This window comes from Podarcis cretensis (genome assembly GCF_951804945.1).
Source record: "Podarcis cretensis genome assembly, chromosome: 11".
Taxonomy (NCBI): domain Eukaryota; kingdom Metazoa; phylum Chordata; class Lepidosauria; order Squamata; family Lacertidae; genus Podarcis; species Podarcis cretensis.
In genome coordinates this window covers 40,716,469-40,737,950 of record NC_137180.1, presented here as the reverse complement: position 1 = coordinate 40,737,950, position 21,482 = coordinate 40,716,469, and the positions used below count along the sequence as shown (strand labels likewise).

At 40.6% G+C, this 21,482-nt stretch overlaps 1 protein-coding gene across 1 annotated transcript in view; it reads left to right on the top strand.

Moving 5' to 3' along the window:
* Positions 1 to 21,482, top strand: part of IPO11 (importin 11) — a 71,158-nt gene that overhangs the window by 5,974 nt on the left and 43,702 nt on the right. The window contains exons 3-14 of the mRNA XM_079995932.1: positions 4,207 to 4,307; positions 7,190 to 7,262; positions 8,658 to 8,861; positions 13,377 to 13,509; positions 14,876 to 14,934; positions 16,088 to 16,136; positions 16,881 to 16,951; positions 17,307 to 17,499; positions 17,616 to 17,768; positions 18,002 to 18,045; positions 20,146 to 20,236; positions 21,140 to 21,187. Coding sequence (XP_079852058.1) covers positions 4,207 to 4,307; positions 7,190 to 7,262; positions 8,658 to 8,861; positions 13,377 to 13,509; positions 14,876 to 14,934; positions 16,088 to 16,136; positions 16,881 to 16,951; positions 17,307 to 17,499; positions 17,616 to 17,768; positions 18,002 to 18,045; positions 20,146 to 20,236; positions 21,140 to 21,187 — 1,219 coding nt within the window. The remainder of the gene's footprint in view (positions 1 to 4,206; positions 4,308 to 7,189; positions 7,263 to 8,657; positions 8,862 to 13,376; positions 13,510 to 14,875; positions 14,935 to 16,087; positions 16,137 to 16,880; positions 16,952 to 17,306; positions 17,500 to 17,615; positions 17,769 to 18,001; positions 18,046 to 20,145; positions 20,237 to 21,139; positions 21,188 to 21,482) is intronic.

Below are 21,482 nucleotides of genomic sequence, written 5' to 3'. Positions count from 1 at the left end.
AAATGTAAAGGAAATGAAGGAACATTCTTTCACCTCTGGTGGACGTGCCCTAGAGTGAAGGCCTTCTGGGAAATGATATATAATGAGTTGAAAAAGGTATTTAAGTATACTTTCCCCAAGAAACCAGAGGCCTTCCTCCTGGGTATTGTCGGCCAGAGGGTGATAAAGAAGGACAGAACTTTTTTCCTGTATGCAACAACGGCAGCAAGGATACTCATCGCTAAGCACTGGAAAACCCAAGATCTACCCACACTGGAAGAATGGCAGATGCAACTGATAGACTATATGGAATTGGCTGAGATGACCGGCAGAATCCAAGACCTGGGAGAGGAGAGAGCTGAAGAAGATTGGAAGAAATTTAAGATTTATTTACAAAAATGCTGTAATTTGGTTGAATGTTAAGGAGGATGCTAGATCATAAATAATTGAGCACCTCCAAATTAGGCGGAATTAGGACGATAAGTGAGATTGAGGAAAATATAAACCTTTTCGAGAATTATTAGATTATATTCAAATGAATGGGATACAAGAATCTAAACAAGATGATAAATTGCTGGCAAAATTTACAATGATGTAAGTGGGAGCGGGAGACGCGAGGGAGTCCAAAGAAGTTATGAAATTATGTTATGATATATGTTATACTGTTTATTATTTCTGTATTTGTATTTAAAAATCTTATATATATATATATATATATATATATATATATATAAAAGAGAGGTTGTGGACGCTCCTTCCTTGGAGGTTTTTAAGCAGAGGCTGGATGGCCATCTGTCATTGGTGCTTTTAGCTGAGACTCCTGCAATTCAGAGGGTTGGAGTGGATGAGCCTTGGGTGCCTTCCAACTCTTACGATGCTATGATTCCTTGATAAGACTTACATGGGCCTTGAAGCTAAGGAACAAGAGGGTGGGTAGCAGTGCAATTCTGCACATGTTTACACATAAGCAAGTCCCCGTGCCTTCAGTGGGGCTTACTGCCAGGCAAGTGTGCATAGAATTGTGGCTCAGTACATATTGGCATTATTTCTACATATATCTATTATATCTATATACAATGCTTGGACCTCACTCATTCACTGACAGAGATATCAAAGGGGGGATAATTTTAAGTCTGAAAACAGTATCTTTCTTTTACGCCCCTTGAAATTCAGAATACACCTGCCTCATCTAGGGATCAGCAGTGAGCATGTCCAGGCAGACCTGAAATAGAACATTGGGCTTCAGAAGTTCAGCAGATGCGGTGTTGATTGAAATCGGCATGAATAGCAAGTGGTGCAGTGGCTCCGCTTGCATGTAAAACTAAACCACAACTTATGGTTTGTGGGCTAGTGCACAAAGTGTGAGCTTTCCAGCTTCACTCCTCTGTTCTGCAAGTGGGTCCACAGACCATGTAGAGGGTACAGCGTTGCATCAAAACATAGGCTCCTGGCTTGCTTTGCCCTGACACATCATTATTGCTAAGCCAGTGTCAAGGCCATGGCTTCAAGTTGGCTTGCGGTTGCAGTTTGTTTGCCAAAGCAAACTGTGGTCTCAGGTTCAGACATAATGCTGAGTTCAGCTCTTTTGGAAAGGAGGAGGGAAGCAGAAGTATTTGGCTGCTTGCACAGCCTTCTCCTACCTGGTTCCCTCCAGTTGTTTTGGACTACAACTTCCATCAGCCTCAGCTAACAAGGGTGTCCTGGCTGGGGCTGATGGGAGTTGTAGTCCAAAACTGCTGGAGGGCACTAGGTTGGCAGATCCTCTCTTAGCATTATGTGTAAACATGACCAGTCTTTCCTGCATATTTAGATACTCCTTGTGTGAAACAAAAACCTACAGTTGCAAAAACTGAAGGTGAGGAAAGAAGCACACTTGCTTTTCTAGTTTACATCCAAGCCGCGCCGGGCTCCAGAGGGTTGCGCAGAGCTGCCTGCCCTCCCGGGGTCACGCAGAGCTGCCTGCGCTCCCGGGCTCTGCGCAGAGCTGCCTGCGCTCCCGGGCTCTGCGCAGAGCTGCCTGCGCTCCCGGGCTCCGCGCACCTCTGCGCGACCCTCCGGAGCCCGGCGCCAAGCCGCACCGGCCTCCGGAAGGCCGTGCAGAGCTGCCTGCATTCCGAAGCCTCGGGCACACTGAAGAGCGCGCCCGGGCTTCGCACAGCTGTCCGCAAGCCTGGGGAGACCGGCGCGGCTCCCTAGGCTTGCAGATAGCAGGCTGTTCTGGGGTCTGGGGTCGGGGGAACCTCGGGATCCCCCCGCGCCAGCCCAGTGCCTGGGGCGGAAATAACTTTTTTTTCTTTATTCCCCCCCCCCAAAAAAAAACACTAGGTGCGTCCTATAGGGCGGTGCGTCCTATAGGGAGAAAAATACAGTAAGTACTTTCCAGCAAATAAGGGAATTTATTTGTTTCCAATTAACAAAGCTGAATTTGCCCTCAAACCTTAAAATTTGAATGTATTTCTACCTCTTCTAATTAAGAGTAGCCCCAAGGCTACTTATGTTAATTCATTTAATTGAATAAGAATTTAACGTGGCTCACATTTCATAAGATGGAAACAGAGTTTGGACAGATGATTTATTGATGTGATAGCTGATGGCATGGAATATTAATTTTTAGCAATGTTATATAAAAGACAGAATTTAGAATCATACACCTCACTGCGTGCAGACATAATGATAAACAGCTGGTGCATGCTGCTCTCTTGCTCCTTGAAAATTGGATATAAATAAACAAGGAAGTCTTGACTTTACATTGCATCCAAACCAGGGATTGTGGCTTGTTTCTGCCTAACAATCCCCCATTTACTAGTCATCCTTAAGCCATTTTGCTTTAATGGACTCTGACTTGTTAGTATACTATGATCTTTATTTAGGTGCAATAGGTAGCCAAGTCTTCATGGTTTGTTATTCCCACTCATACCAGGGGAAGAGTGAAGTGAGAGCAATTGGGCAGCATATACTAGTGTGTTGCTTGGTTATCATTAACCATGAAAAGTCAGAAGCCCTAGCATATTTTAAGTGTTATCTTGGTCTCTGTGTGCAAGAATCCTAATCTTAGCAATCCTGTCCTTAATTCTGTTATTTCATTAGGCAAATTGATGAAATGGATGGTGGCAATCTCAGCCCTACTCAGTTACTAATTACTGAGTGCTGTGAGCTTCCTTACAAGTCAGGATCTTAACTTCAAACCATCGTTTAAGATCTTGGCTTGTTCAGGAGCAAGTAACAATAGTTTCCCGGTTTGAATGAAACATGAAGCTGTGGTTAATAAGAGACTTCCCAGTTTAATGACAAATGTTCTGAAGCGGCTGTGTGAGAAAGAGGCTTATGTCTTATGTTCTCTCCTTTTGATGTGCAGACTAAAGGTCTTTTGATAATTCTGCCTTCTGATTTGAAAGTGCTGGATACTGGGCCTATTTTTGCCACATTTGATAGGAATTTATTTGCGGTTGCTTGTATGAGAACTGGGGTATGTTTCCATCCTTCTCATGTGTGTTTATATAGTGGATGGATGCATAGGCTGCATCTACACTGCTGTGTCTTCAAAAGCCAACAGGCAGCTAGTGCTGCACTGCAGAGCTTACAGCCTGGGAAAATTCCACTTCCCACTGAGATGCTTGTAGTTGATCTAGTTTTTGGGATTAGTCCAGTGTTGTGTCCATTAAAACATGATGGCTGGGAGAGAACATAAACCAGCTTGTTGATGATGTTGAATGAGGAAGGGAATGAAAGTGTTGGCCTTATTGTTTTGGCAACATCCAGTATGAATTGGTTTCCATTATAGAGTCCCCCCAGCCCTTTTAAATGCCACTGCAGTAGATTGGATATTAATTACAGTAGGCATCTGTAATATGAGTGAGGAATGAGGCAGAGACTGGGGCTCTCCATTGTTTTCCCCAGCCTATGCCATGTTCTCAGACATTCTCTTCCCAGAGGTATTGAGTGGCTTATAGCAACTTAAATTAAAAAAATAAATAAATACAGTGCTTAAACTCTGCATATTCTTCTGCTGGGGGTCAGGCTAAAAAGTAAAAGCAGATTATGTATTTCCTGGTCAAAGATTGACTAAATTCACATTATATCCAATATTGCTTTTATTAAAACCTTATTTTCTGTTAACACAGTTTAGTATAATACGGAGGCTTCTAACCATTATGCCATTCTCCAGTGCTAAAATGATGTGTTCTATAGAGAGAGAGCGCTATGTTTAACTCTCTACTTCTCTTCCAGAATATCTTCACAAATCACACCTTGGATGTAAATGTGAGGTGGTTAGCTGTGCTTTACTTCAAAAATGGAATTGACCGCTATTGGAGACGTGTGGCACCACAGTAAGGAACACATTCACTTTGCTCTTATTTTGCTATATATATTCTTTTAAAAGTTGCAGTTATGAGAAACGTTTGTGGTTCAGACCAGATTGAAGACTTTATATCAGGGGTCAGCAACCTAACGCCCATAGGCCGGTAGCGACCCATGGGGCTTGTCTATCCAGCCCATGGTGACCCCTGCAGCCCCCCGCCGCCCGCTCTTACTGCCACAGTGTGGTGCAGGGACCGACTTGCGGGTTGATGACGCCTGTACACGTGTGCATGGGCGCTCCTCTGACCTGGATATGAGCTAGAAATAGCATGTGTGCACACATGTAGGACGGAGAAGCGCCCATGCGCATGTGCACATGCTATTTCTGGTGCACATCTGGGTCAGAGGAGCACCAGAAATAGTGTGTGCGCACGGGCGCTCCTCCGACCCAGAAGAGTGCGCATGCGCACACGCTCCAGCCCATCCTCCGACGGATGGAACGTGGGCCGGCCCATCATTTGGTAAGCTTGCCAACCCCTGCTTTATATCCTATCCTGTATATCCCTTTATGCAGTTTACCAAGGGAGAGATTCCTCTATTCACTTCAGAATTCTCTAGCTCTTTCTGTTCTGAACCGGTGTTAAGACTTGTGTGGAGATCAATGGTTGACAATAATTAGGGCTTGCTTTTACAAAGGGTTTGGACACCAACTTCAAACCCAAGTTAACAATAAGCTCTGGTTACGACTGCACTGATGCAAGCCTGTGCCATGTTTAATACAGGGGTAGGGGCAGGGGGAAATTGCTGCAGAGACATTAGGCAAATGCCATCATTATATTCTTTTAGACATTCGTTGAAAACTTTTCTGTTTTGGCAATCCTATGATTTTATTGCTTACATATTTTTCTTAAAGTTTCATTGATTTTTATCTGTGTTTTTAATGATTATGTATCTTTGCTTTAAATTGCTTTGTGGATTTTAACCATTTTTCCCCTGCAATTGTATTTGTATGCTGTTTGGAGAATTCTTTGATGAAGTAGTTTTTACATTTTATTAATAAATGAAAATTAGCTTCTCCTGTTTGTTTTTTACATCCTTGTTTTCATCAGTTCCTATAACTTTAGGTTGGTATCTTTCATAGGACTAAATATTTAATGCAACTTCATGCACTTTTCACTTAATTTGTGACATGTATATGGGGGAAATATGTTGGTAGAAGAATTCTGAGATTTTCTGAAGGTAGTTCTAGAACTTGGTGCAAATATATTTTATTACTACATAGAATTTATTTATCTTATTTCATGGGTTTAGATAGCTTCACAAATGTTATCTAAGTAATCAGATTTTTTTAGTGGTGGAGGAAAATGGCTAAATTATAAACCTGATTGTGTGACACTCCTGTGTGGGGAATAAAGATCACTTCTACATTCCTGCAGATGTCAGTATTTCATCACATAAGCAGCTTCCAAAAGGCTTCTTTGTTTTTGTTTTTCCATTTTCAATATCCACATAAACCCTTATGCTTTAAGTACTTTAGCAAATATTGCACCTGGTTATACCTGTAAGGTGAATGTATCCTTTTCTATTTTCTGTTGTGTTATGCATTTTCACAGTTGGAAAAATGTTCCACTTGCCTAAAAAGTGACAAATCTCTTAATTCCCCATGGTCTTCCACAAATGTATTTATACATGGCACAGAAACATTTCTTAATGCTAACATTTAAATATGACCCCTAATGCTAGTTAAATTCCTAAAATACTTTGATGGTTTTTGAAAGCTTGGTTTCTTAGCTACGATCCTGAGAAAAATAAGGGGAGAGCCACATAGAGTGGAAGTTTCTTTCTCAATAGCAGCTACGCCTTATTCCACATTGCCATCTGATTTTAAAATTCATCTGAGTCTTTTGTGCGAAAGTTTGCGGACATAGCCCAGGAAAGAAAGAGAGACTGGCCTCTTGAATAATTAAGCTTTTTATCAACTTCATTATGTTACAGATTGCTGATAAAATGTAAAACTTTTCAACTGTCTCTTCAGTTAATCAAACAATCATATTATTTGTATGTGGCCTTTCCAAAATTAAAAGCAGGCTCAAGGTGGCTTACAACATATAAACAATAACAGTGGTATCTCAGTTTTCGAATGTAATCCGTTCTGGAAGACTGTTCGAGTTCCGAAACATTCAAAAACCGAAACTTAATAGCCCGAGAGCTAGGCTTCAGGATCTCGCACACAGCAGAAGCCACGTTTCCTGTGACTTCTGGGACGTGTTCAAAAACTGAAGCATTTACTTCCGGGTTTACAGCATTGAGAGTTCCAAAATGTTTGTCAACGGAGACATTCAAAAACCGAGGTACCACTGTACATAACTACAAACATAACATAGTCATAACCGAAACTTCAAAAATACACAACCAAAGTGAACAATTTCTACATCAATAATAAGTTCCAAAATAAAGATTCAGCTTTTATTCTCACTTGCTGACCTATATGAGCAAAGCAAGCGGAACCTGTGCATTCCTCCTTGGGTATCATACAGTTGGATCCAAAGGTATCTTCCACTTCCGGAAGGACTGTTTTACTCTTGCTGCAATTCCAGGAGAAAAGTGGAACTACACCCAACTTCTATTCTTCAGCTTGAGCAGGAAACATGTAAGAACTGCAGTGGAACCTCTTGCGTCAACACTTATGCAAGCTCTTGTACAAGTCTGCAGAATAGTGCTAATAGCTATTTTCTTTCAGCACATGGTTCTTTGGATCCAATCTGTAGACTTTAGGCTTGTCTCAACCATTACTAGAAAACATGTGTCATTCTTCCAGTATTCTTGCTAAGTAGAAGAAACTCTCAAAACGTTTAGATAGTAAGAAATGAGAAGTTGCATCTATTATGTGTATTTATTTCTTTAAAAACAGTGCTCTTTCAGAAGAGGAGAAATCTACATTACGTGCAGGGCTTATTGCCAATTTCAATGAGCCAATAAATCAGGTTAGTGATTATTATAAAAAAAAAATCATATTAACACTTGTAAGGCTGTATTTTGTAATTTTAAAGTTTAACATTAGAATTAAGTGGTTTTGGGATTATTATTATTTTATGAAAGAGGCCTATTAAATGAATAAATAATTCCTGCTAAGTCTCTGAGAGATGATATTATTAATGGTGGTAGATTAGCATAGTCGGCAAGTGTATCCTTTGTGCATGAGAAGACAAGTCAGAGATTTGTAAGGTTAATCATTTTTACTCTTCGTTTTCTGTTCCTAATTTTCAGTAGAATTGTCGGCAGAACAAAACCTTAGCATCTAAGTGGCTTATTTGCAGGATGACAGCCTACTTTTATCAGATTTATCACCTGATCTGAGAAAGCAGCAGCTGTCAGGTGTTAGGTGCATTTCTATACAATTGAATGTGGGACAGCGCAGCCTTATCTGTGCGGTGAGATGGGCAGGATGATAAAGTGTTCAAGCTGGAGATAGTTGAGGGTGAAGTTTGTTGGAGCAAAGATAGGCAAGAGTCTTGTGGACCTTTAAAGACTCTTACAGAAAAGGCAACCAAAATTATTAAGGGGGTGGGGCAGTTCCTTCATGAGAAAAGGTTATAATATTTGGAGCTATTCAGTTTAGAGAAAAGTCATGTAAGAGGCAACATAACAAATGTCTATACAATTATTCATGGTGTACAGAAAGTCGGTAGAGATAGGTTCTTATAATGCTACAACTCATGGACATCCCCTGAAGCTGAGTGTTTGAGGTTTGTCTATGTAGATAAACTGTGGAATTTGCTCCCACAAGAGTAGTGATTGCCAGCAGCTTAGATGGCTTTCAGATTCATGGAGGATAAGATTCCTGGTGGCTACTAGCCCTGAAGGCTATGTTCTACCTCCACAGTCAGAGGCAAGATGCCTCTGAATATCATTTTTTGGGGGAATCACAGGTCTGGAGAGTGCTGTTGTGCTCAGGCTTCCCATAGGCACTTGGTTGACCACTGACTGTGAAAGCAGGATGCTGGACTCAATAGACTTTACAGATGAGGAAGGAAAAAATCCTATGAGCTGGGGAGACCCAAAAGACCCCATGAGGACTGAGCATGCTCAGTGGCCATAGAATACTGACTGACTTCTGGCACAGTGGAAATAGGAAACTGGATCAGAGCGGGAAAGGAATGACTGATTGGAAAAGTGAACGGGAACATTCCTTGTTCTTAAATCTTAATTTTTGAATTGAGTTAATTTATCAACTTTGCAAAATGTTGGCTGAAATTTCATCAGATGTGTGAGGCTATTTAAAATGGAAACCAGTCACTTTAACCAGCACTGACTCCCTTTTGAATTGTGGCCATATGCGCCTGCTGTCTTGACTGTGTTTCCTTTGGTTGCCTTTGCAGATTGCCACTCAGATTTCTGTGTTGATTGCCAAAGTCGCGAGGCTGGATTGCCCTAGGCAGTGGCCGGAACTTATTCCCACTCTTGTCGAATCTGTTAAAATTCAAGATGATCTTCGACAGCACAGAGCTCTACTTACCTTCTATCACGTCACAAAGACTTTGGCATCTAAACGGCTTGCTGCAGATAGAAAACTTTTCTATGATGTAAGTATCCCTTCCAATAATGCAGTCTTTGAGTCAGATCAGGTTCTCCTATCAGGCATGCTATTTCATTACTTCTGATCCCCACATTTTAGAAGAGAGTAATATGACAGCCGCATGCAACTGGGAACACAGAAAGCTGCTGCCCAAGGGAACTCCAGTTTGAAAGTATTTCTTTTTAACCTTTGTTGTAGTTGATGACAGCCTGCTGGCAAAATGTGTCATTTTGATCAAGCGCTTCTTTACAGCACAATATCAGACAACTCAGTCAATTTAATGTAATGTTTCCCAGTCTCCTAACCACGATGAAAAGATCCAACCTCCTCCTCTACTGTTGAATCCCCCTACTTCCACTGTCATGATCTAGTGGTTAAAGCACCGGCCTAGACCCTCGTAGACCAGGGTTCAAATCTCCACTCAGCCATGAAGCTCTGTGGGTGATCTTGGGCCAGTCATTGTCTCTCAACTTTACCTACCACACAGGATTGTGAGGATAAAATGGGTTGAAGGAGATATAAATGTAACAAATAAATAAAATTGTGTCTGCACCTTGGTTAACGTAAACCAGCAGCTAGCTATAAACCATCATTTGAAACCAACTTCAAACTATCATTTTCTGTTCCACTGTTAGGTTTTTCCCCTTACTGCAGACGTAATGCCACGGTTGCTGTTATAATAATAATAATAATAATAAAAATAATAAAAATAATAAAAATAAATAAAAATAAATAAATAAATAAATAATATATTATTTATACCCTGCCTATCTGGCTGGGTTTCCCCAGCCACTCTGGGCGGCTTCCAGCAAACACTAAAACACAGTAACGCATTAAACATTAAAAGCCTCCCTAAACAGGGCTGCCTTTAGATGTCTTCTAAAAGTTTGGTAGATATTTTTCTCTTTGACATCTGGTGGGAGGGCGTTCCACAGGGCGGGCGCCACTACCAAGAAGGCCCTCTGCCTGGTTCCCTGTAACTTGGCTTCTCGCAGTGAGGGAACCATCAGAAGGCCCTCGGCACTGGACTTCAGTGTCCGGGCAGAATGATGGAGGTGGAGACTCGCTCCTTCAGATATACTGGACCAAGGCCGTTTAGGGCTTTAAAAGGAAAAGGCTGTTGAAATGGAATTGGGAGGAGACGGCGCACAAAACCCTCAGTGCGCTTTACAATTGCTGCTAAGAGAAATGGGAAGGCATGCATTATTTCAGGGTAGGGGTGAATGTATTTGGATTTTATTTGTTATGTATGTAAGGACGCACCCTTTTCTTTCTAATACACCTGGTGTTTCGTAACTAGAAAAGCAGCCTAAAACATTTTAAATGAATAGCTAAATAAATGGTCTTCAGATCTTGAACTTCATACACACCATACATTTAAAGAACATTCTCTCGCCTCAAGAATCCTGGGAACCAGCTTGTTAAGGGTGTTGGAAATTTGTGGCTCTGTAAGGGGTAAACTACAGTTTACAGGATTTCTAACAGGGTGTGTGTGTTTTAAATGTGTGGTGTGTATTCAACCAAAGTACACATCTTACTTTGCAGGCAGTCCTCAGTCATGGTTTAGATTCAGATGCAGCATAACTAAGGAAAAAAACCAGGTTTAAATATTCTTATACACATCATACTAGTAAAGGTGATCTTTTTCTATTTAATAGAAACTGCGACGTGGATCTGAATTAAGCATTAATAGTTATGATATTGTATGAGAGCTTATGATCCTGTTCTATTATTTGGGAACTAAAACAAGCCTTTTCTCTGGCTTTATATTTCTTTAACTGTACTTTTTTGAAATGATAAACCCCATGCAAGAAGCTTAATTTTGATGAGCCCAACACAAAGGTTTAAAGTGGGAATACATAAACATTTTTAAGGGCAGTGATATTGAACAGTCTGGAGCACAATGTACAGGACAGCAGATGGAGCTTCCTCCCATGAGAGGGTGTGTGTAGAATCTTTGATATGTAGAAAGCATGCTGATATTCCTGCAGAATAAAAAGAAAACCAATCTATTTTCTGGAAAAGTATTTGCATTTTAAGACAAATTGGGTTATGTCTGAAACAAAAGTACTTGCACAACATTTTTTTAATTTACAGCCACCTGTCTCCATCTTGCAGTGTTCTGAGGGAAGTTTAATTAATTTGAATTTTGCTTAGCTGTGTTTCTGTCATTATCATAGTTTTAACACAATGCTTATACCCGGAATATTTTTTCAGCTTGTTTAAGGACAAGCTTGTACTTTGTCATGTACATTTTGCTAATCACTACAGCTGTTTTCATAGTACAGCATATAGGCTTATCTTCAGAAATGTATATGTTAACGTCTGAGTTCTGTGTGTGTCATTGTGTACATTACTGAAATCTTAACGGCAAAGGCCCAGTTCAGATAATCATAGCTTAGATGATTGAGAACCATGTGTTCACCTTTCCTCCTTCATATGTGACAGGACAGAGCAAGCCACAACTTCGTGTCACAAACCATGGTTAGCCTTGCACTTCCATACTCCTCATCGCCACCCCTTTGCAGGTTAGACAGCTGAGCTTTCACTTTTAGAACAAGCCACGGTGGCACAAAACTCAAGGAACTGTGGATTGTTCTGATCAAGTACAGTTAAAACAAAACAGAATATCAAGTTTGATCCTGATACTGTTTTAACTGATGATGTTTAGAACAAACCTCAACTCCCTGAATTCATGTTGTTGTTGTTTAGTCGTTTAGTCGTGTCCGACTCTTCGTGACCCCATGGACCAGAGCATGCCAGGCACTCCTGTCTTCCACTGCCTCCCACAGTTTGGTCAAACTCATGCTGGTAGCTTCGAGAACACTATCCAACCATCTCGTCCTCTGTCGTCCCCTTCTCCTTGTGCCCTCCATTTTCCCCAACATCAGGGTCTTTTCCAGGGAGTCTTCTCTTCTCATGAGGTGGCCAAAGTATTGGAGCCTCAGCTTCAGGATGTGTCCTTCCAGTGAGCACTCAGGGCTGATTTCCTTCAGAATGGAGAGGTTTGCTCTTCTTGCAGTCCATGGGACTCTCAAGAGTTCATATGTGAGTCAAAATTGTGGTTTGCTTTAAAACTGCAATTGGAACTTTTCACTCTCCTCTTACCTGCAGAGGAGTGGGGAAGGGGGAGTGTTAAAGGCCAAGGCTCACCATGGCTCATTGCTGATCATCAAAACCACATGGTTTATGATGATCTGAACTGGGACAAAGTCTGCCAGTGAGTTTAGTAAAATGCCAAACTCAGTAGAAGTATTCACATACACTGATGTTTGTCTCAATTCTGTTGAAAAGGAAACATTTTCTCTCTCAGTGTGAGACTGGATGTGGCTAGATTTTATTTGCTTTGTGCATAGGAATATGCATAATTTTCTTTGGCTTGTTTCAGATTAAGAACAAACTGAGTGTTCCATATTTATGTAAAAGCTCCAAATGTTCAACCATTGTTAAGTGATTGGAATTGATTCTCGTCACAACCATGTTTCGCATTCCACTTTTGGGATCTTGTTAGTTTCAACAGTGGTTAAGATAGGTAGTTCCCTTAAAGGCATAGAGGAGACTTTAGTAAGAAGGAGCACATGATCTATGGATCCTTAATTATATTTTGAGACCAGAACTGTTTTAATTTTAAAAATATTTATTTCTGATATTTATAAACTGCTTTTCACCATAAATGATTTTCCATCACCGTAAAAAAATACACTATTAAGAACAAAGGAATCACAAGACAGAGAAACCAGTAGGAGAACACTTCAATCTCCCAGGACATTCTATACAAGATCTCAAAGTAGCTGTTCTATTACAAAGGAATTTCAGAAATAGACTGGAAAGAGAAGCTGCTGAATTGCAACTTATTACCAAACTTAAAACCATGGAGAGACCTGGTCTGAACAAAGACATTGGATTCTTATCTCATTATACATGACAAAGCCATTTTTCACCTTCTCACCACTTGCTTTTTCCTGTAAGACCTATTGCAGTCGTTAAGAGTCGTCAACAGGCTCATCACAGCTATCTGCCAATCACCCAATCCCACCACCCTTCTGAGTAATACCCCTCCCCACCTTCTCACTATATAGAAGGGTCTGGTGACTTCTGTTTCAGTGTATCTGAAGAAGTGTGCATGCACACGAAAGCTCATACCAAGAACTAACTTAGTTGGTCTTTAAGGTGCTACTGGAAGGAATTTTTTTATTTTGTTTTGACTATGGCAGACCAACACGGCTACCTATCTGTAACTGGAACTATTAAGAACAGTTTCAGTTAAAACAGTCATGAGTGAAGCTGTATTCCAAAATACACTTATTAAAAAGTAAACGCCTTTGAGCTCACTGAGACTTACTGTACTTTGCGTTGTGCTGCTGTGTCCTAATAAATCCATTGGAACAAGTTAGTCTTGACTACCTTAAACACCATTACTTTCCATGGGATTTAGGCATGATTAATATAGTTGGATTGGTTCACTGTGTTCCATTAACAAGAACTATTTTGACTAGTAATTTATTTATTTTTTACATTGCAGTTAGCTTCTGGAATTTACAGCTTTACCTGTTCCCTGTGGAATCACCATACAGATACATTCCTTCAGCAGATTTGTACTAAAGATGAAACTGCTATGAGCAACTCGCTAGAAAGAACTCTTTTATCACTGAAAGGTAATTAACAAAATGTGTCAGATCAGTATGAATGTGCACAGTAAGGTGGGCTTTCAAATTTTCTGAAGACATTCTGTGTCTTCAGAGAGTTGCATTTGCATAGGGATCATAAGAGATTTTATTTTATTGGTGTCATTCACTGGTTGCTGAGGGGTATGCAAAATTCTTTCCAGCACTTGGTGCTTTTCTAGACTGGTCTCAGAATACAGATTTACAGTGGTGCCTCGCAAGACGAAATTAATCCGTTCTGCGAGTCTCTTCGTCTTGCGGTTTTTTCGTCTTGCGAAGCACGGCTATTAGCGGCTATTAGCGGCTTAGCGGCTTTAAGAAAAAGGAAACAAACTCGCAAGAACTCGCAAGACGTTTCATCTTGCAAAGCAAGCCCATAGGGAAATTCGTCTAGCGGAACGACTCAAAAAACGGAAAACTCTTTTGTCTTGCACGTTTTTCGTCTTGCGAGGCATTCGTCTTGCGAGGTAACACTTTATGTTAATTTTGAAAGCCCATGATTCCTAAGAGCATTTTGTATGTCTCTCCTACAGTGCCAGGTAAAATTGAGCCATTCATATTTTATACTGGTAGGATGTTCCATCCAAACACTCTTTGTTCCAAACTGCACATTCATTATATTCTTGGCACTCTTTGCTTCAACTTGCATACATGTTTTGTCTTGAGCCGCAGCTTATAATAAAAATATTGAAAGAGCATATTGGATTCCTGCTTTAAGACATGGAAGTGTGGGTGAAAAGATATTCGCTCTTGTGGTGTGCCAATGTGGTGTGCCAGTGTGGTGTAGTGGATAAGAGCGGTAGATTCGTAATCTGGGGAACCGGGTTCGCGTCTCCGCTCCTCCACATGCAGCTGCTGGGTGACCTTGGGCTAGTCACACTTCTCTGAAGTCTCTCAGCCCTGCTTACCTCACAGAGTGTTTGTTGTGGGAGAGGAAGGGAAAGGAGAATGTTAACCGCTTTGAGACTCCTTCGGGTAGTGATAAAGCGGGATATCAAATCCAAGCTCCTCCTCCTCTTCTTCTTCTTCTTCTTCTTCTTCTTCTTCTTCTTCTTCTTCTTGAAACAGCAACCAAAATATTCTGTGACCCTTTGGAACTGGTTTTGTTAGATTTTCTTTCTTTTATCTGCTGCTGGTTTTACTCATTAGTGGAATATTAACAATGTCATGATAGAGTGAGAAGCCAAATGTTTAAAACTTCCAGTTTGATTATTATTTTTTAAAGAAATGTTTGATATTTTAAGAAATGGAAACATTTTGCTGCAGTGGTTGTTCACTGTGTTGGCTATTAGACTATGAGTGGCTTTCATGGGAGTAGTAATATTTTATGCGGCAGTAACATTACTTCATTTTTCAGTGCTTCGTAAATTGACTGTTCATGGGTTTGTGGAACCTCATCGGAACGTAGAGGTGATGGTAAGCAAGGCGGATCCTTTATTTTTATAAGTATATTGGGCCTCGCCCCTTCTTTCCCATTATGATTAAAATTTCATCTTCAAACTGCGACAGTGTTAATATTACAATGGATGTCTAGAAAAGATTTGTCTGGTCAGAAGTTAGGAATTGATACTTGTATGGGTGCCCCTTGGACGCCTGGCCATGCAGGTTTAGAATCAGCGTAGCATATTGTGAAAGGGACGCGGGTGGCGCTGTGGTCTAAACCACTGAGCCTCTTGGGCTTGCCGATCAGAAGATTGGCGGTTCAAATCCCCCCGACGGGGTGAGCTCCCGTTGTTCGGTCCCTGCTCCTGCCAACCTAGCACGTCAAAGTGCAAGTAGATAAACAGGTACCGCTCCGGCGGGAAGGTAAACGGTGTTTCCGTGTGGTGTTCTGGTTCTCCAGAAGCGGCTTAGTCATGCTGGCCGCTAGACCCGGAAGCTGTACGCCGGCTCCCTCGGCCAATAAAACGAGATGAACGCTGCAACCCCAGAGTTGGTCACGACTGGACCTAATGGTCAGGGGTCTTTTACTTTTACCTTTACCTAGCATATTGTAGCATATTGTGGCATCTCCACCCCCATCATTCAGCCTGGACACTGAGCTCCGAGGGCCTTCTGGCTGTTCCCTCCCTGCAAGAAGTGAGGCTTCAGGGAACCAGGCAGAGGGCCTTTTCGGTAGTGGCGCCCACCCTGTGGAATGCCAGATGTCAAGGAAATAAACAACTATCTGACTTTTAGAAGACATCTGAAGGCAGCCCTGTTTACGGAAGCTTTTAATGTTTGATGTTTTGTTGTGTTTTTGATAAAGTGACCGGGGAAACCCAGCCAGATGGGTGGGGTATAAATTTTATTTATTTATTTATTTATTGAATTTGACTTGATTTGATTTTCCTGAAAACTTTTAAGGTAGACACAACAGGTACAAAAGGAATGTGAAGTATGCTGCCGTATAGTAGGCTTGTTAAAAATGTACATATGTTGGGGAGAGGTCCCCCAGTACCTATTATATTGATTAAATACTTTTTAGTGCAAATAATAATGTTGTACAAAGAAGCATGATTGCTTATAGGTTGACATGTGGAATTCTGTACTCTTTTGTACTTTAAAATGTTGCTTTTACATCTTCTAGGGATTTCTCCATGCAGTATTTGAGCGGTTGAAACAATTTTTGGAGTGTAGTAAGTATTTGAAGTATTGTCCTGCCTTATGGATTATATTTTACACCTCAAGATAAATAGTGCCATCTGAGGTAGCAGGAAAAAAATGTGTCATGCAGTGCAATACTCTGCTTGCTGGAAGTGTGTTCTGCTGTATCCAAAGAGACTTGCTCACTTGTCAGTTTAAGGTTGCTCCAGATCTATGCATGCTTACTTGGGAGTAAATCCCATTGAACTCAGAGGATCTTGCTTCTGAGAATATCTGTTTAGTTTCTGTTGCCAAACGACAAATGCTTCTTAACCAAAGGATATTAGCAACAGTTAACAGCAAAAAAAAAGAAGCCATTTAACCAAGATGTTCACAAGAATGCATGTATGGGTTTTGAAATTCAAACTGGAAACTTCCTGGCTCAGTCTCTTCGCCACAACTACAGCAACTATGTGGAATATCTGAATTCCTATCCATTATTTACATTATGTTTCTCTTGAGTGTGTTTTGTTCATCACATCACAGATTCTATGTACCTAAAATGTGCATTTTGCCCAATTGGAATATTGTTAATTCTGAGGCACCAACTTTACAAAATATGGCAGTTTTCAGTTACAGTTAAAAGGAAGCGTATGCTGCAATAAATCTGTTAGTCTTTAAGGTATCACAAGGTTTTTCTTCTTTTTTTCTTTTTTGTGTGTTTACTACAACAGACAAGCATGTCTTCTCCTTTGGCTGTCAATAATAATTGAGGTTTTTTTACTGTTGTTTACCAGGTAAAAGTATAGAAGCAGATCACGTCTGCAGAGATCGCCTAGAAAAGACTATAATTCTTTTTACTAAAGTGGTAAGTTTCACTAAAGTGGTAAATTTCATTAGATTATTTTCAGCCAAATAATCTTAGCAAATTAGCTTCATGGACTAGTCAGTTTTAATACTGTCTTTTTTAAAAAATGGATCAGTTCAGCAGAATAAATTAGTCACAATGAAGGGGAAGGGCCTGGGACGGAGGCAGACACAGAACATCCAACTCATCATTCTAAAAAACTGACTATATCAACAAGCTGTTTTCAATTGCTTTTCTTTTTATTTGGTTTTTGTAATACACTTTTTTATTCATTTATCTCTTATTATTAACCAATTGTGTTTTTGGTTTGTATTTCTCTTATGATAATCCTGTTACTGTCCCCCTTGCTTTTTAGCTTTTAGACTTCTTGGACCAGCATCCTTTTTCATTCACCCCTCTAATTCAGAGATCATTGGAATTTGCTGTCAGCTATGTTTTCACAGAGGCTGGCAAAGGAGTTGTGTTTGAGCGATTTATTGTCCAGTGCATGAATCTGATTAAGATGATAGTCAAAAATTATGCTTACAAGCCATCCAAAAATGTGGAAGGTAATTTGGCTCTTTTCATTTTTGAAATGTTATATAAGCCTTGATAGTGATTTATTCCTTTTTGGACATAGATTAATGAATTATGGATTTATTTCATGTGAACTATTTTACTGCAGATAGCAGCCCTGAGACTCTTGAAGCTCATAAGATAAAGGTGTCGTTCTTCACATACCCAACATTAACAGAGATATGCAGGCGGTTGGTCACTCAGTATTTCCTGCTAACTGAAGAAGAGTTAACAATGTGGGAAGAGGACCCAGAAGGCTTTAGTAAGAAGCTGTTATTTATTTCAGCCTAATTTTAGTTTAAGGTACAATGCGTACTTTCCATTATTATCTAGGAATAATGTTGATGTTAGCAGCACGTGTAATATTGTATGATTGTTAACTAATTCCAAAAGCCCTTTTATGTACAAAGTTGCACGTTTTTATTTAACCAACATATGTAATTTAAAAACAATATGTACTTGATTGTGTAAAATTTATTTACTTTTATGTTGCAGCTGTGGAAGAGACAGGTGGAGATTCCTGGAAATATAGTATCAGGGTAAGCATACTGCTTAAAATTCACGCAGAGATCTTATTACTTTGAATATGGACATTAAACTTGACATTTTGGGATGCAATCCATATTTTAGACGTTACTGTATGTACATCGTCCTGACAGGAACCTCTGGCACGCTACCAAAGAGCTCTAAATCCAGGCAGACTTCAGGCTATGCTACTGTTTCCTACAATGTTTTCTTCCTGGCTGGAAGGTTTCACACTTGCTCTGACCATTTGCTCCGGTGCTAAACCTCCCACCCAGGAAGAGAGCAGAGTGGCGATAATTGTGCAGTCTTTGAACTCTGCAGTTTTCAAGTCCCAAGTATTCCTGGAGGAAAGGATAGAAAGTGTTGTGATCAGCACAGCGGAGCTCTTCTGTGGGTTCATGCTCTCTGTGAAATAGGTATGTCATGCTGATATAGATGCAAGTAATAACACCCTTGTTTATTACCGGATAGAAACCCTTGCTGAAATCTTTCATCAGACTCACCCGTGGCATAAAGCAAAGCAGATATTTTGTGGCTAGGTGCAGATCTACATGGTGGCCTTGGTCAGGGGCTTTGGCATGTGTGTGCGTACACACACACACACACACACACACACACACAGGCTTCCCCAAGTTCCTCTCCTAATAGCAGAGATTCTGCATGTTTTCAAGCATTTATTTTCACACTTGTTATGAGTCCTGTGGATACGTCATGGAGGGGATGGTTAGATCCAGAGGAGAAATGGGAGGAGCTCTTGGAGTTGGAACCTGAAGGGTCCTAGCAGGATGTGGGAAGTGAAATCAGGAGGAGACCAGTAGTCTAGGGAGTGGAGATTTGGATCTAGGGGAGGGACCAGGCAGGTTGGCAGAAGAGTGTGACATTCGACGCCCCAGTTTAATACCTCCTGCTGTAGAGCTGCCTCCTGTCAGAGAGGAGTCTTCTTCTGGGGGAGGCCACTGAGTAAATTGGATGCTGAGCTGGCGCCAGTATTGCCTCTATTTGCAAGGGCATGAAGATGCCAGTGCAAACAAACCTCACAGACCCAAATCCTTAAAGGGACTGTCCACTTGCTTGCCAAGTCCTAGGATAGTAGACCAGTATGAAGTAAGCAGCACATAAGCGGCACACAAAACACTACCAAACCATTCTACGTTCTAAGCACCCTGTCTAAATCTTGTGCGTAACATCACCGACACTTCGTTTGATCAAACTTACCTTTGTTGATATCTACAGGAGCCTGGCTAAAGGAACTTTAAAGACTGAATCTTCCTTTTGGACACAATTTGAATGAGTTTTCTGTTTGTGGCTAAAACTGTGTTCTCTCAATTTTTGGATTATTAATAAAAGATTTAGAACATAGAATGGTTTGGTAGTGTTTTGTGTGCCGCTTATGTGCTGCTTACTTCCTACTGGTCTACTACGAGAATTGGCAGCATAGGTTCATTTTTTCAAGTCCTAGGATAGTGGCTGCTTGCTATTTTAAGAGCTGTGCCTGCCCTGCTCGTCAAAAAAGAAGGTGCAGGGAGCATGTTGCTTGTTGGATCAACGTCTTAGCTTGTGCTTAGCAAATAGTCCAGGCGTGTCCAAAGTCTGTTTCGGTGGCCTAATCCGGCCAGCCAGTCGATTTAATCTGGCCCCCTTGGCAGTATATGTCCTGGGGTAAAATCCTTTAAAAAGCTCAAAAACTTTGGTCAGCCCTCATGCAAGTTCACTTCATCAAATCTGGCCCACTTTGAAAAAAATTTGGGCACCCCTGAAATAGTCTATACCTCTTAAGTAACTGCTGCACCTAGTGCTAGTGATGGGTGAAATATTGCCACATAATGATTGAAAGCTTAAGCCCTAGTCAGCTATGATCATGGTTTCGTTTCAAGCGAATTCTGTACTCATTATTTTTGGTCAGTTGTGTCTATTTGGGGCTCAGTTGTATTAATTTACTTTTTAAATGCTCAGTTCATACCTTTAAGAACAATTTCCCAATATTTATAATTACAGGATGTGTTTCACTTTTGCTGTCATGTCATATTTAGCTATTTCCTCAATAGTGCCTTTTTAAAATGAATTTGCTTAGTGTATTTTTGCCCTAAATAATAAACAGTTCTTTTCCTCCCCAGCCATGCACAGAAGTGCTCTTCATTGATATTTTTCACGAATACAATCAGACACTCACTCCAGTTCTGCTAGAAATGGTTCATACTCTACAAGGTACCTTTTTTTTAAAAAAAAAAAGAGAGAGTTTTGTTTAAAATTATATATTGTGCGGTACGTTGAGCAGTACTTAACATTTTCATTGTAAAATAGTAGTCCTTCTAATTCTTTTTGTATCGTTTGTAGTCAGTCGAGCATGCGTGCACAAGGATGAAACTCTAAAACAGGCATAGGCAAACTCGGCCCTCCAGATGTTTTGGGACTACAACTCCCATCATCCCTAGCTAATAGGACCAGTGGTCAGGGATGAAGGGAGTTGTAGTCCCCAAACATCTGGAAGGCCGAGTTTGCCTATGCCTGCTCTAGAAGACTTTCCAAATCAGCTTAGTGAACTCAGTTTCTCTTGAGACTACCCAGGCAAGCCCTACCCCGGCTGCGCTCCCCGCTTGCCTGTACATTCAAACGTCCTTCTTCATGTGGAGGAGCACCACACATGTACACTGGTGTGCAAATAGAACTCTCTGTTGGATGTAGTTTGAGCATGCAGACATTGGGGAGTGGTCCTGCGACCTTCTCTTCGCAGTTTTTCAATACACGGAAGCAGGGCTTTAATTTCACTGCTTGCTGCATATTATAGTTACTCTATATCTTCGCCTTATCTCACAATAAAATAAAAAAATTAATCCCCCAATGCTGTTCTTACTCAAATCCTATTTGTGTTCTAACATTTTTACACTGTGTTTTAAAGTATTCAACATCAATACAATGTAATAAATTATATTGTTAGGTGAATCTCCGAAATACTTGCCCCTCATAGATTCTCTCTTCCCACTTTAAGGGGAAGAATAAAAATCTTAATGCATCAGAAACCCTGCTTTTGCAATGAACACTACTTATTATTTATTTAAATACATTTTGCTGCATTATAGATTTACTTGCTTTTTAATTATTTATTTTCAGGTCCTACTAACATGGATGATACCCAAACTCTGCTGATTAAAGATGCTGGTAAATTCTGTTGTTGTTTTTTGCATTTTAAATGGAGAGACTGGCAGTTGCTTGTTTTTTTTTAATCTGTTCTAATAACTGACAGCATTAGAATGTTCCAAGATTTTGAAAGCCAGTACTGGAATAATCAACTGAAGTTGGGAGGGCTGCAACAGCTTTGGAATACAGCTTTTGAGGTGTAGTTTTTGTGGAACTACTGTTCTTTTAAGTTGCTTTTAATAAAGCTGCACTCCTACACCATCTTAACTGGGGAAGCCTCATTGCATATGGGAAGTGGGCCACAGCAGGAAGTAGA